This window comes from Puccinia triticina, chromosome 1A, assembly GCF_026914185.1.
Source record: "Puccinia triticina chromosome 1A, complete sequence".
Taxonomy (NCBI): domain Eukaryota; kingdom Fungi; phylum Basidiomycota; class Pucciniomycetes; order Pucciniales; family Pucciniaceae; genus Puccinia; species Puccinia triticina.
Genome location: NC_070558.1, coordinates 7,601,522 through 7,614,676, shown reverse-complemented (window position 1 = coordinate 7,614,676; position 13,155 = coordinate 7,601,522). Strand labels below are relative to the sequence as shown.

General features: G+C 43.4%; 1 protein-coding gene across 1 annotated transcript; it reads left to right on the top strand.

Annotated features, from left to right (window-relative positions):
• Positions 1 to 6,900: 6,900 nt before the first annotated feature.
• Positions 6,901 to 10,761, top strand: PtA15_1A826 (uncharacterized protein; the record flags this gene model as incomplete). The annotated part of the gene is made up of 4 exons (XM_053165893.1): positions 6,901 to 6,918; positions 7,998 to 8,063; positions 8,130 to 8,447; positions 10,570 to 10,761. The coding sequence occupies 4 exons, from the start codon at positions 6,901 to 6,903 to the stop codon at positions 10,759 to 10,761; spliced, it is 594 nt and encodes a 197-aa protein (XP_053017039.1).
• Positions 10,762 to 13,155: the final 2,394 nt, after the last annotated feature.

Sequence of the window (13,155 nt, the reverse complement as noted above, 5' to 3'; positions counted from 1 at the left end):
CACAACAAGGCTCTCGATGCGTTGTACGGCGCAGTGAGTAAAGAACTTTACAATGAAATTCTTGAACACAATATGTCATTTCCGGACGCTTGGGAAGCTCTGGCATTGGCATGTGGACAGAATTTGGTTATAACAACTTGTTCGGCCTATAAGAAGGTCCACTCAATGCGTTTTCATCCAGGTACTTCACTCATTGATCACATCACTGCGTTCAAGACGGCGTATACTTGTTTGTCCGATATAACTGCAAATCACATGCAAGAATTCGGAACCGTTACCTCATTCATGGCGGCGGCTTTGTTTTGAGACAGCCTGGAAAATGATACAAAAATGGCTTCTCTTGTTCAAACCTGCTACAATATCAAACCGTTTAATTTAAAGAATGTGACAGATCAAGTTCTTATTGAAGCTTTACGGCAAAATAATCATGCAAATTCTCAAGACAAAGTGTTATTTACTTTGTCAACAAACTCATCAGCAAAAGCAAACAAGAAGAAGTCCAAGAATTCTAGTAATTCTAAGCCTAAAGCTGTGGCTCCAAAACTAAATAATGGTAGTCAGTCAATGACAAATAAGTCAAAATCAACGACTAACCAATTCTCCTCAAAGTCAAATTCCTCTGACTTGGTCAAAAATTAAATTGACAAGATTGAAAGCTTGGTCAATGATCTCACAGTGTCAGAATTAATGAAAAATTTGCATCCACCAACATGTTGGGCTTGGTCCATAATGATCAATCAAGCTCAGAGTCAGCATGAGGCCCTTTTGAAGTTGATTCTGATAGATCAATTTTTTTTGTCAGCACCATTCAACAAGAATTGAAGGAATATTTTGTTGTTTCCTAGTGTTTGATACAGGCGCGGCACAATCTTGTCTGATCAACTTAGAGCTATTGACCGACATTCAGCGGTTGACAAATCACTTCATGAACACATTTTTGTCTCCAATCAAAGCAACTCACGTCGGCACGTTGAAGATGGGAGATTATTTTATAAATCCCGTATTCCATGTTCCGAATGGATGTGCAAACATTCTCTCAGCCACTCAACTTATCAATCATGGTTTAAAACCACACTTCAAAACCAATCAATTCCTTATCAAAGGGGGTGAGAAAATTGTGGCAACATTTCCACAAATAGGAAAGCTGTTTATGACTCCTATATCTGAGTACATCTGCATGGTTAACATGAAGATTCCGGACAAATTCAATTGGCATTATGGTTTGGGTCACACATTGGATAAATACGTTGAATGTTTTTGTCAACACAATCACTTGTCACCTGCTAATTCAACTAAATGAAAGCATTGTGAAATTTGATTGAAAGGGAAGATACATCAGAAGCCTCACTTCTGTAAACTTACGTCATCTAGCTTGCCTTTTCATTGACTACATACCGATGTTCTCCAAATATCCCTTCCATCCAAACTGGGTTTTTGGTACATACTGGTTGTTATTAATGATGCAACCAGTTTTAATCAAATCTACATGCTCAAGGCTAAATCAGAGTTGGAATCAAAATTTTTGTTGAAAGAATTCAGAGGACTAAGAGTGTTATTTATTAGTCTATATGCTATCACTATGTACAATAGTTTTTGATCTAGACAATAGGAAAGAGGAATTTTGGTTTACCTAAGAGCAGGCAATAGGCCGTTGTCTACTTAGATAAAAAGGTTTAAAGAAGCTGAACAATATCAGTATTGATTTGATCGGTGCTGTTTAGCGTAACTGAGCGTCAGTTATCCTATTTTACTCCCGGATCTCAACTGTTGCCATTTCTCACTTTGATAGGGCAGTTTGCCTTTTCTTTCCTATTCCTGGATTGGGTTGGCAAAACGGCTCAGGAGTGATGCTCTGTTGTCTGTAGATCAAGCTTAGCTTTTCTGTTTCTTTAGCCGCCCTTTTGTAGAACTCTGCCACTTACCAAATTTTTCTCCAACTTTTCAAGTGGATTTGGCAGGTCTGGTCTTTTCTTCTTGGACAATGCCTAGCTGAATTTTAATAGAGCAGTTAGCTACTATCTTTTCATCTTACTCTTGCCTAAACACTGCATACCTTTGGCGCTTGTGGTTATTCGCTTGAGTAGAGACTCTCTCTTGGATTTTTCCTTGAGCTGATTTTTGCTGCTTGCGGTCGTTGGCACTACATTCATCATACAGATGTGATTAGTTTTTCCAACTCCCGCTGCGCTGCGCATTGGACTGCGGAGATGGTTTGATTTTGCTCACCTATTTCCGCAGCTTTAGATTGCAACAACTTCCTCAATTTATGAGAAGGTTGTTGGTCACCTTGGCTGGTATTCTCACAGTTGTCTCTGTTTGAAGAATTGAAGAACAAGATTTAAAGGGTACCAGCTTACCTTCACAGCTATCAAGGCAGAGAGTTCAGATCAGCTAAGTTTATGGACAAGATTAAACAGCTTGGAATTTTGGTTGAGCGAGGTCTGGCAAGTTGTCCGCAAACAAACAGTGTTGCTGAACGGTTTAATGGAGTTTTGCTCAAAAAAATGAGGTGTATGTTGTTACAATCTCAGATTCCACAGTCAATGTGGCATGAAGCAGCCGCACATGTGTCTACACTGTTAAATGTATTGCCACATTCATCAATTAACTGGATCTCACCTACTGTGTTTTGCTGAATGCTTGGGTGAATTCTCAAATTTTCTGGTTTTGTTGCTCGCATAATCTTAAATTTTGAGTGCGAGCTGCGCAAACCCAGAATCTTTCAATGTGACACCCCACTCCAGTGAGAGCCAGTGAGGTCTCAACTATTTAAGCTCCATCACACAATCGTTTGCACACTCGACTCACCACCAATTATTTCGGCCCGCTTCCACTGAACTTTCCAATTCAGTCAGGTGGTCCCCTGCACCCTACGATCCTTTCTCCCGCTCTTCAACCGCTTGGCCTGAATTTCCCGAACACAGATGGCCAGATTCTTACCGCAATTTGACGCACGCATCACCAGCATTATCCCAATTGCCTGATTTGTCCCGCTGCACTCCTGCTCCTACCCAGCCAATCTGGCATCCTTTGACATCTTTCAAAGGTTCACAAAATTTGATGCGTGCATCACCAGAATTAACCAATTTGACCAAGTCGTTCCGCTACGCTCCGGCTCCAACCCAACCTTCTTGTGTGATTCAGCATCTTTCCCAGATTCTACTGATTCAATCAGGTCAGTCAATCCCCATATTTTTATCATTTCATCAGGACTGACTGAACCATACAAATCTACCAGTGTGATTCCTAGGCCGGATTCACCCCGCTCCCGTTGAGGAACTCCTACCGTGGAGGGCAGTAGGCAGTTGGTGGAGGGGAATGAAAAGAGAAAGTCTGAGTTGTGTATGCCCTCCGGGGTGATTGGCCGTGAGTGAGCGCAGAGAGTCATTGAGCGTTGGGGGGGATGATTTTCTGACAGCTGGCATTGCGCGTCGGCGGTTTTGTTCGAGAGGGAGCCGGGGATACTGCCGGCGGGAGTGTGATCAAAACCAAAAGGTGGTGGAGATTGGCGTTTGTGGGGTAGTGAACTTTAGAAGACGTGAGAAAACTGAGAATACGGGCAGAATGACGCCAAGACAATAACTTTGAATTGATGGAGAGACTGAAAAATACGGTTCAGAGTAGGTGAATGCCGCCCCAAAGCCTGAGTTCAAACTGAACCCAAACCTTGGAGTTTGTGAAATCTAGCAGACAGCTCATCACAACCTAGCGCACACGCGCGCAACAGCAGACAAAACAGCAGAAACAAAACAAAACAAAAGAAAAAAAAAAAAAAAAACATAGAAGAGAATAGAAAGAGGAAGAAATCCTGAAACGCCTTGAGGATGCGCGCCACGCCGCGCTGTTGGACCTGAGAAATTCTTGAGGGCTGGGGACTGCGCCATAACTCTCATTGAGTCGCAGGACCCAATCAAAGTTTCATTGAGTCGCGGGACCTTATCATATTTCATTGAGTTGCGGGACCTAATGACGGCCGCCGGCGCGCACCACGCGCAAGAAAAACTTGACCCCCACGTGTGTACCCATCTGTCCACCACACCTTCAATCATCATCACCGCTTCCTGAGCTATACCAATTGATCAGGTAAGCCATCTGACGTCACTCACATGTTTCATCTCATCTGACTGACTTTCCGGAACAAATTCAGTCATTTGCCTGTCAATCAGAGCCAGGTCTCGGCCATTCCTTCACTGGTATTTCCTCTGATTCAACCGTCACATCAGCCAATTTGTTCTCCGTGTGTGAAAGCAGCGCATCATTGACCGGTTCACAGCCGCCCATCTGTTTTTATCTGTGCGGTTAACTTTACCATATACTGCCCGGACAAGAAGCCAAAGAAGAAAGACCCCCAGTGGGTTTGTTATTGACAGCCAAAGGGGTGCTCAGTGAAGTTTAATCCGGAGGAAAAAAGTTGGGACTGCTTCCAATCAATTGTTTGAGAAGCTGCCTCGGAGGAATACAAACAGATGGGCCAGAAGATCAAAGACGGGACCAATTCCAACCCCCCTACAATCAAATGGAGTGCGTACATCCTCCGCAACAAAGAGTGGTTGAAATCAGCCCCAACCAACATGCTTGACAAATTGGCCTTCCAATCGTGGAGAACTTACATTGTTGCCAACCGCCCCAAGAAAGGGGGCATTATAATCACAATGGAAAACCCACAAGAGAAGAGGGACCAAGCTTGTAAGGATGACTTAATATCTAGGAATGTCCTGAAGGAGCAAGCTTGGTAATCAAATTTGTCTCAGTCTCAACGGCGCGCCAATGGGGCAAACTTGGGTTCGGATGAAGTATGTAATTTCTGTTCTCTTCTCACCTGCAAGTTGAAATATCTGATGCAATACTCATTTGTAAAACAATCAACTAGGAAAATTCCAGCTGCGCCAATTACAATGACCTGGAACTTTACCAAGATCAGATCTATGAAAAGTACACAATTAACAAACACTAAAATACTATGCTCCCCTCCTACCCAAACCCTGCGGACCCGGATAATTGAAAAACTCCAAAGAACTAAGATTGTTTCTTCATCAGACTTTCTGTTATTGTAAATACAATTGACTGATGGATAGAAATGAAAGAAGTCTTGAAGTGGGAAAGAATTACCTAAGAGCAGGAACTAGACCGCTCTCTACTAATAAGAGAGAATGAAAAGAAATGAAGATATATGTCGAGTTGGATGATTGACTCGGTCTTATCTAGACAAACAATATATCATTGTTAGTTCCCGACCTTTCTTTTTCTTTTCTCAAGATGCAGCATTGCCTTACTCAAGGCGGTCGTTTGACCTGAGGGTTTCCTCACTTGGCTTCGGCAAAACGGCTAAGAAGCAATGCAACATTGTCTGTTTATGAAACAGCGTTGCGTCAGCCACTGCCTTTATTTTACCGCTTTGCCTGACTAGGGACACGACACTCTTACCAATAGCTTCTCCTGCTCTTTGAGCGGTATCGGATTGGTCGGTCTGGTTGCTCTTGGCAGTTCTGCCTAAAAGAAGCGATAGCACGTTAGTGTCTATCTAATCAGCTTATCTTGAGTTTCTGCAGTTGCTTACCTTTGGCGCTAACTGAGATTCTCTCGATGAGTGATCGTGGGCCAGGATTTTCCTTGAGCCTAATCTTGCCACTCACGTTTGCTGGAACTGTAACGTCAAAAAGATGAGTTAAGTTTTGCAACTCCCGCTACGCTGCTTTGGAATGCGGAAGTGGTTCGCGTTTGCTTACCAAATTCCGCAGCTGGTTCGGTTCCTGGCGCCTTTCTCATTTTATGAGGTCAACGCCGCTCCCCTGAGCTGGAATTCTCACAATAATTACATCCTGCTTACTCACGCACATGTGGACATTTGGGCCAATGCTCTGGTGAGTTGCTTCCGCTCAGTGGTCAGCATAGATTTGCAGTTGATGCCTGACCACCCTACTGGCACTTTAGGTGAAGCGTACACCTGGTTTGACACTGGAATCCCCTCTGGGATCCTTGAAGTACAAATCTTGCGGAGCTCCTTCACCCTGCAAAGGCAATAACGGGACTACTCTGTCAATCGACACGGCTCTAGTCGTTGCCATTGCAACCGCAATTACGCAGGCCCATGTGGCTGCACAGGCCAAACTTCGATCTCAGTTGATACCTGTCCGAGAACCGTCACCAGCTTCATCCGGGATTGAGCAGCCAACCGGGCCTCTTGCGTATACTCTGTTGGATTATATTGAATTCTCCGGTGTGGTTGATGACCAGATAGACACACTAAATAAATTACGTGCTAAGGGTATTAATCACTACAAGCAGTTTCAGCCCCATTATGTGACCCTTCATCAATTCAAAAAAATGAAGATCAGTGTGGGAATAATTGCTAAGTTACGTGCAAGTGTCCGCAGGTATAAGGCTCACCTTTCCTCACTGAGTTTGTGATAGTTGTGAAATTATTCTATTACATCATAATCTGTCTGTAACTATATCTTGTATCTTCTTGTATCTCATAATCCGTCTATATCTCATATCATATCTAAATTGGTTGTGTTTGCTATGTGTCTCTTTCCCTTATATGCGCTATATACAGTTCTCATTCTTGTTCCTTTGGTCTGTGTATGTAATTATATATAATATATCTAATGACTGTTGAAAAATCTCACCGTTCACATGTGGTTACATGCATTACCAGCCTCGAGGGCATTTGTGAGTGGTGGTTGCGTATGCAGCAGCCTGCCCTTCACATGTTGTTTGACATGCAACACATGATTGCATTTCTGTTTAAATGGGTTGAGCCCTTATAATCTTTTGACATCTTTATATTAAATGATGTTTGACAGGATTCATATGGTGATATGCTCATCAGGGGCAAGTCCTGGAGGCACTGAAGATAAATGAGCCTGTGAGGATATGATGGTTACATGCAACACAAGAATGATACCTGGAGACCAAGTGAGTGAGAGGGAATGGGGCAACATATCCTCACTCCTGATGGCACGCTTGAGAACGCAAACAGCTTGGCTATTCAAGAGGCCCAGACACGGCGGCTTCATTAATCCTTTAAGCCAATCTCCGTGAAGTTTTTGTTTGCCCCTCGTTTGACCCAAACCCAACATAATATTTGTGCAGATTTATTGCTTGCTTATTCGTATTGTGAGTCAGAAGACATCCATCACACATGTTTTCAGAGTGATTAGTATCTGAAATTGCTTGTTATTCTAGGCTCCTCAATTGACGAAGATCATTGCTACCCATCAGCCCAAGTTCTATGTCCCAAAACAATGCCTGAAGAAGTCATAGCACGTCCACCTTGAGATGCAGTGGTGCATATTGACTAACAACTATTTCTCCAAGTGCGCTCTCCACCTGGGTGTCCTGGCACCACTGCCAATCCGTGGAGAATATTAGCTCCCAAAACGGAAGTGACCACCTGGATGGCCAACATCAATGCAATGACTTGGACTTACTGTCAAGGCAAAGTGATCAAGCACATCGCCACCGGGAAGCCTTTTGTGATCAAACACTTGGAAGCGGTCAACAAGAGCAAGTTGATCTCTTGGTACGGGAAGATTTATAATGATCAGAAATACGGCTCACCCAAAGGGTGTCAGATTGAAGGCCAACTTGCCTTCCTTGATTTTGCCACACAAGCTTACAATGCGTATCCTAGCACTGCAAAAAAAACTTGGTCAACTGCTTTCAGTTGACATGCAGAGAACTCAAGCCAAGCTGCCATTGTAGCTCCACCTGAATGCACAAGTGTCTTTGTTGGCACAGCCACTGTGCAAGATGCACAGTGACTGTGCGTTAAAGCTTGGGTTGAGTCAAACCTTGAGTAAGGCTGGTGTAACACCACAAGCTTCCTCAGAGTTACCACATGTCAACTGCTCACAGTTGACACAGTTTTTTTTGCAGTGTAGTGGAGTTGAAATCCGTGTGATGATGGATATCCCAATGGATGTAAGCCAGCTGGTTATGGTCAACCCGCTGAGTTCTTGTTCTAATCTTTGTTTTGGACCTAATTTGCACAGGCATTGCCCATTGAACGCCTTGCGCTATTGGATTTGGAACATACGGATATTGTATGCACGGTTAATGTAAGTCAAGGCTTGTTTCAAGCGTTTTGATTTAACACTCACTGATTCAAATGCACTCTTTTGAAGGGAAATAACTTGAAGTCCACGAGGATTTTTAGCTTGCCAAACATCCCGAGGAAGAGCGCCCGTTTGGCTGCCTTGGACGGACGCCGCCATGAACCAAGGTCGCGTGACAAAGAAGACGCATACGACAACATCAAAGTCTTAGACCCCATCACGGGCCTCTATGGCGCGGTCACACCTCCGAATTTGCAGAAGAGGCCAACTGTGAAAACTTTGCCAGAATCCAACAAGATCATTTGTGATCTTGAGACTTACCTCAATATTGCTTGCATCAACAAAGAAGATACCATCACCTGTGCACGCATGAAAATCAAAGGGATAGTCCACTGGTCTTTCGAGTTTTGGCTAAGAAATTCTTCCATTCCAAATGGTGGAAAACAGGATCTCATCCTCCATTTGGAATGGAAGAATCACTGGAGCTGGCTGTGGTCAGCTCTGGCACGTTCAGTCCAAATTCCAGCTCACACAGCTCCACCAAGCCAGCAGAATTCCAGCTCACCCATATCCTGCCACACCAATAATCCAGCTCATGCAGCTCCCTTCATACCCAAAAAACCAGCTCACCCAGCTCCACTGGCAGCCCAAATTCCAGCTAACCCAGCTCCACTGGCACCCAAAATTCCAGCTCACCCAGCTCCCCTCCAGACACAAAATCCAGCTCACCCAGCTCCAGCTCACCCAGATCCTGCCACACCAATAATCCAGCTCATGCAGCTCCCTTCAAAACCAGCTCACCCAGCTCCACTGGCAGCCAAAATTCCAGCTCACCCAGCTCCACTGGCACCCAAAATTCCAGCTCACCCAGCTCCACTGGCACCCAAAATTCCAGCTCACCCAGCTCCACTGGCACCTAAATTGCTCCTCATGCAGCTTCCCTTGTCACCCAAAAACCAGCTCACCCAGCTCCACTGGCACCCAAAATTCCAGCTCACCCAGCTCCCCTCCAGACACTAAATCCAGCTCACCCAGCTCCCTGTGCATCCAGAAAATTCAGCCCACCCAGCTCTACTGGCACCCAAAAATAAAAGCTGAACTTATTAGAAGCTCCCCCTGTACCCAAAAAACCAGCTCACCCAGCTCCACAGGAACCCAAAATTCCAGCTCACCCAGCTCCCCTCAGGACACAAAATCCAGCTCACCCAGCACCCCTCAGCACACAGAATTCCAGCTCATGCAGCTCCCTTTGTAGCCAGAAAATTCAGCCCACCCAGCTCCACTGGCACCTAAATTCCTGCTCATACAGCTACCCTCATCACCCAAAATCCAGCTCATACATCTCCCTCTGCACCCAAAAATCCAGCTCACCCAGCTCTCCTCAGCACCCAAAATTTCAGCTCACCCAGCTCTGCTCTTCTCAACACACAAAATTCAGCTCACCCAGCTCTACTAGGGCACCCAAAGTAAAAGCTGAACTAGTTCCACTCTTCAAAAATTCTCAGCTGACCTAGCAGCACCTGTCACACATTTGCAGCTCACACAGCGGTGAACAGAGCGAATTCAATTAGCCCTGGAAATAGCCTGTTTTTGATACACTCAACACACAATGTAAAATTTTTGGGTTGAAATAACTTCATAAAAAAAGTGGATATTGAATTTTACAAAGTGTTATTTACAAGGTACAAGGCAGTAAAGAATTCTGGGGGGTATGTGTAATTTTAAAATTTCTGTTCTAGATTCCCACCTTTCAATATGAAAACAACCTTGTAAAAATATACCTGAAGTCTTCCATGTGGAATTTTACTTGGTGTTTTTTTTACAAAGTGCCACCTTGTAAAAAATGCACCTTGCAAAATTGCATATTTGCAGACAAAACCTGAATTTTACAAGGCCAATTTGGAGGAAGCAGTACACCATGCAAAATATACCTTGTAAAAATCAATAAAAATGGCAACCAGGTTTGAAATTACTAGCTGTTGTGTAAATTTCACAATAATGGTCATTGTACCTGGTAAAATTCACTTTGTAAAATTCACCCACAGCATAAAAAAACTACTTGGGACGTAATTACCATGTGAAAACCTGCAATATTGTATCAAATTGTTCAGCAATTTTTGGACACAGCATTATAAATGGTAATGTTAGTGGAGAATGAGGAAAAGTTTGGGTTGGATGAGTCATAATTTATCAAGTATGAGTCCAAAAAAAAACTTGCCCACATGATTCACAGTCCGAAATATGGTCTGTTGTGAAAGGTTGGTGATAGCCTGAGACATCCCCTCAAGTTGCATACTGACACGCAACCTGAGCCTGAGAAAGCCCACTCGGGAAAATCTACCAAGAACTAGCTCCAAACAGCATCCGAATCAGAGTCACCAACCTAGCTCCAAACAACATCTGAATCAGAGTCACCAACCAAGAGATATAATACTTCAGGTAGCTGATTTATGCTTAAATGACTTCTCCCTTTAGCTGATTTTGTAATTCAATCTCATTTTTTGAACAGTCATCATGGTTTCAACCCGATCAAACAGAGGCCAAGCTGGCCAACAACCCCAACAAAACCAAGGTGGGAGGGCCAGTTCTACTCGTGGTAGAGGAGGAGGACGACTCAATACCAGAGGTTGTGGTTGATCTCAATCAGATTCAACTCATGATGAGCAAAATCGACACCAAAGCTCACCTCAGCCAAGTTTGAACTTCGGAGCCTTATTGCTGGACAATTACGAGACGCAGTTGCCTTTGTGGTCTGAAAACCAACTTCTAAATGGTCTAGCCAAACAAACCAATCAATCCAATCGGATTTCAAACAAAGTTCAAGAAGCACTTAGATTCCATAAGAACAACTACACCAAGATCAAGCTCATGTTGGCTTTGGTTGATAATGTTTCTATCAAAACAATCAATTCCTGGTTGTGAGTCGATGGTTTGCTTTTCACAATTCCTCAAAACCCTTTTGTTCTGAAATCCTGAATATTTGTCAGAGGGGAAGATCGCCCTCCTAGGAAAAAATGCGGCTGGAACCGGTTTGTTGCATTCAGTATGGCCAGTGCAACTATTCCTGGTATGTAAGTTTTACGAAAATAGTTATCTTTTTTAAATTGACCAGTGGTCAATACTTAGTCCCCCATAAAGGATCGACTCTTGGATGGGATAAACGAAATGGAGACCTTGGAATTGCTTGGAAATCATTATCTCTAGAAGAAAAGGAGGTTTTTGACTCACAAGTATTTAGATTCTTTTCCAAACTACCCATTCCCTATGAAGGAGAAGACGAAGATGATGAAGAAGAAGACAACACTATCAAGGAACTTATCTCCCCTGAAGAAGAAGCAATTTATCAGCCCCTGTACGAGAAACTTGTCAACCACAAAAAGGTCCAGTTGTTGCTCAAAACAAAACACACCCCTGATGCCCAATCAACAGTTGAGAAACAAGCTATGAATCATATTACTCAAATCAATTCCAAGGTAAGCAATCCAATTCCGCATCTTTTTTTACCAACCATTCACAAGTTGAACTTATTTTTCCAATGTTCAGCTTTATACGATATCAAATCTTTATAATTTAACTTACTACTTAATGGCAGCTACCCGATTTCCTGGTAGGGGTAGTTTCTGTAAAGAACTTTCCAATGATCCTGTATGGCTTGGTTTTGCAGAAGATAAGTGGACCTCGAAAGACATATTTGAATCCTATAGTCAAGGTCGATCCATTCAAGAGATTCTCGAAGGACTTCAACCTCCAAAAAAAAGGCCAAGACTATTGCAGGCCAAACGATCCGATGCAATACGAACTAAGTTAAGGGAAAAATTGAATATGTTGCTCCGTGTGTAATAGAACACTATTCCTGCCTGATTATTCCTTTATTTATTTTTGGAGGCTAATTGACATTTGAATTCACATGACAGGATCAGTTGTCAATCTTCCCAACGCAACATTTCCGAAGAAACCGGATCCGGAGGCCATCCTTCTTGCCAGGTTCCCGCATTTAAGAATAGTTCAATCTGAAGAATCTACCCTTACTAGTGATAATTTGAAAATTGGCTTAGATTCAATGATCACCGATGTTAGAGAATTGTGGTTAAGTGACATTGATAGTGGTGCCTTCCAAATTGTTCATGCAGTCACTATTCCAAACACCTGATGAATATCCCATTTTTCAAACACTTCTCAAATTGTTGAACATTGTTTTGTTGTAGTAGAACTTAAACAATTTACCCTGAAAAGTTTGACTTCTATTACCTGCCCCTAGTGGTCTCATGAAAACAAGATCCCATCTCTTTGGTGAAAAGTTTGACCAAACTGGTTTTTGGTCCAGTGGGTTTTCAACTCTCCAAGTTCAATCATCAGTTGATCCAAATATATCAAGGGTGCAACCACTGTGCTGCACAAAGTGCAGCACAGTGGTTTTGGCATCTGCTTTGCTGCACAGAAAGTAGCTGCCCCACTAGCTGGACTGCTTTAGAATTAGGGACCTCTACTTTCAGCAGTGAACTACCACTGTTTGGCCTGCTGGCATAGCGTTCCCCTGCTGTGCTGGCAACAGTGGGTCAGGCGCAGCACAAATGCGTCATTTTTTAGTGTAGCATTAGCGCAATCCTGTGCATCTGTGCTAATGCTACGCAAATTTGCACCCTGTGTGCGTAGCTTTAGACCAGATGCGCGTAAATTAGCTAACACTAAGCTGTGCTAATTTTTAGTGTAGCATTCACAAAATTGCGCGCATTAATACTACGCAAATGCGCACAGGGTGCAAATTTGCGTAGCGTTAGCGCAGATGAGCGCAAATTTGCTAACACTAAGCATGCAGGAGATGAGCGCAAATTTGCTCACACTAAGCATGCAGGGCAAAAATGTGAGTGCGCTACAGCGCTTTTTGTGTCAAAAAAAGGCCTTTTCTTCACTAAAAGCACCTTAGAGCAACATGGCGCAGCGTAGCAGCTGTAGCAGGCGCTAAAGGCCTTTTCTTCACTAAAAGCACCTTAGACAATCATAGCGTAGCTTAGTGGCTGTAGCATAGCCCTTTTATTGGCTGTAGCATAGCCCTTATTCTAAACAAAAATTGGTGCTAAATTCAGCCCAGTGCAGT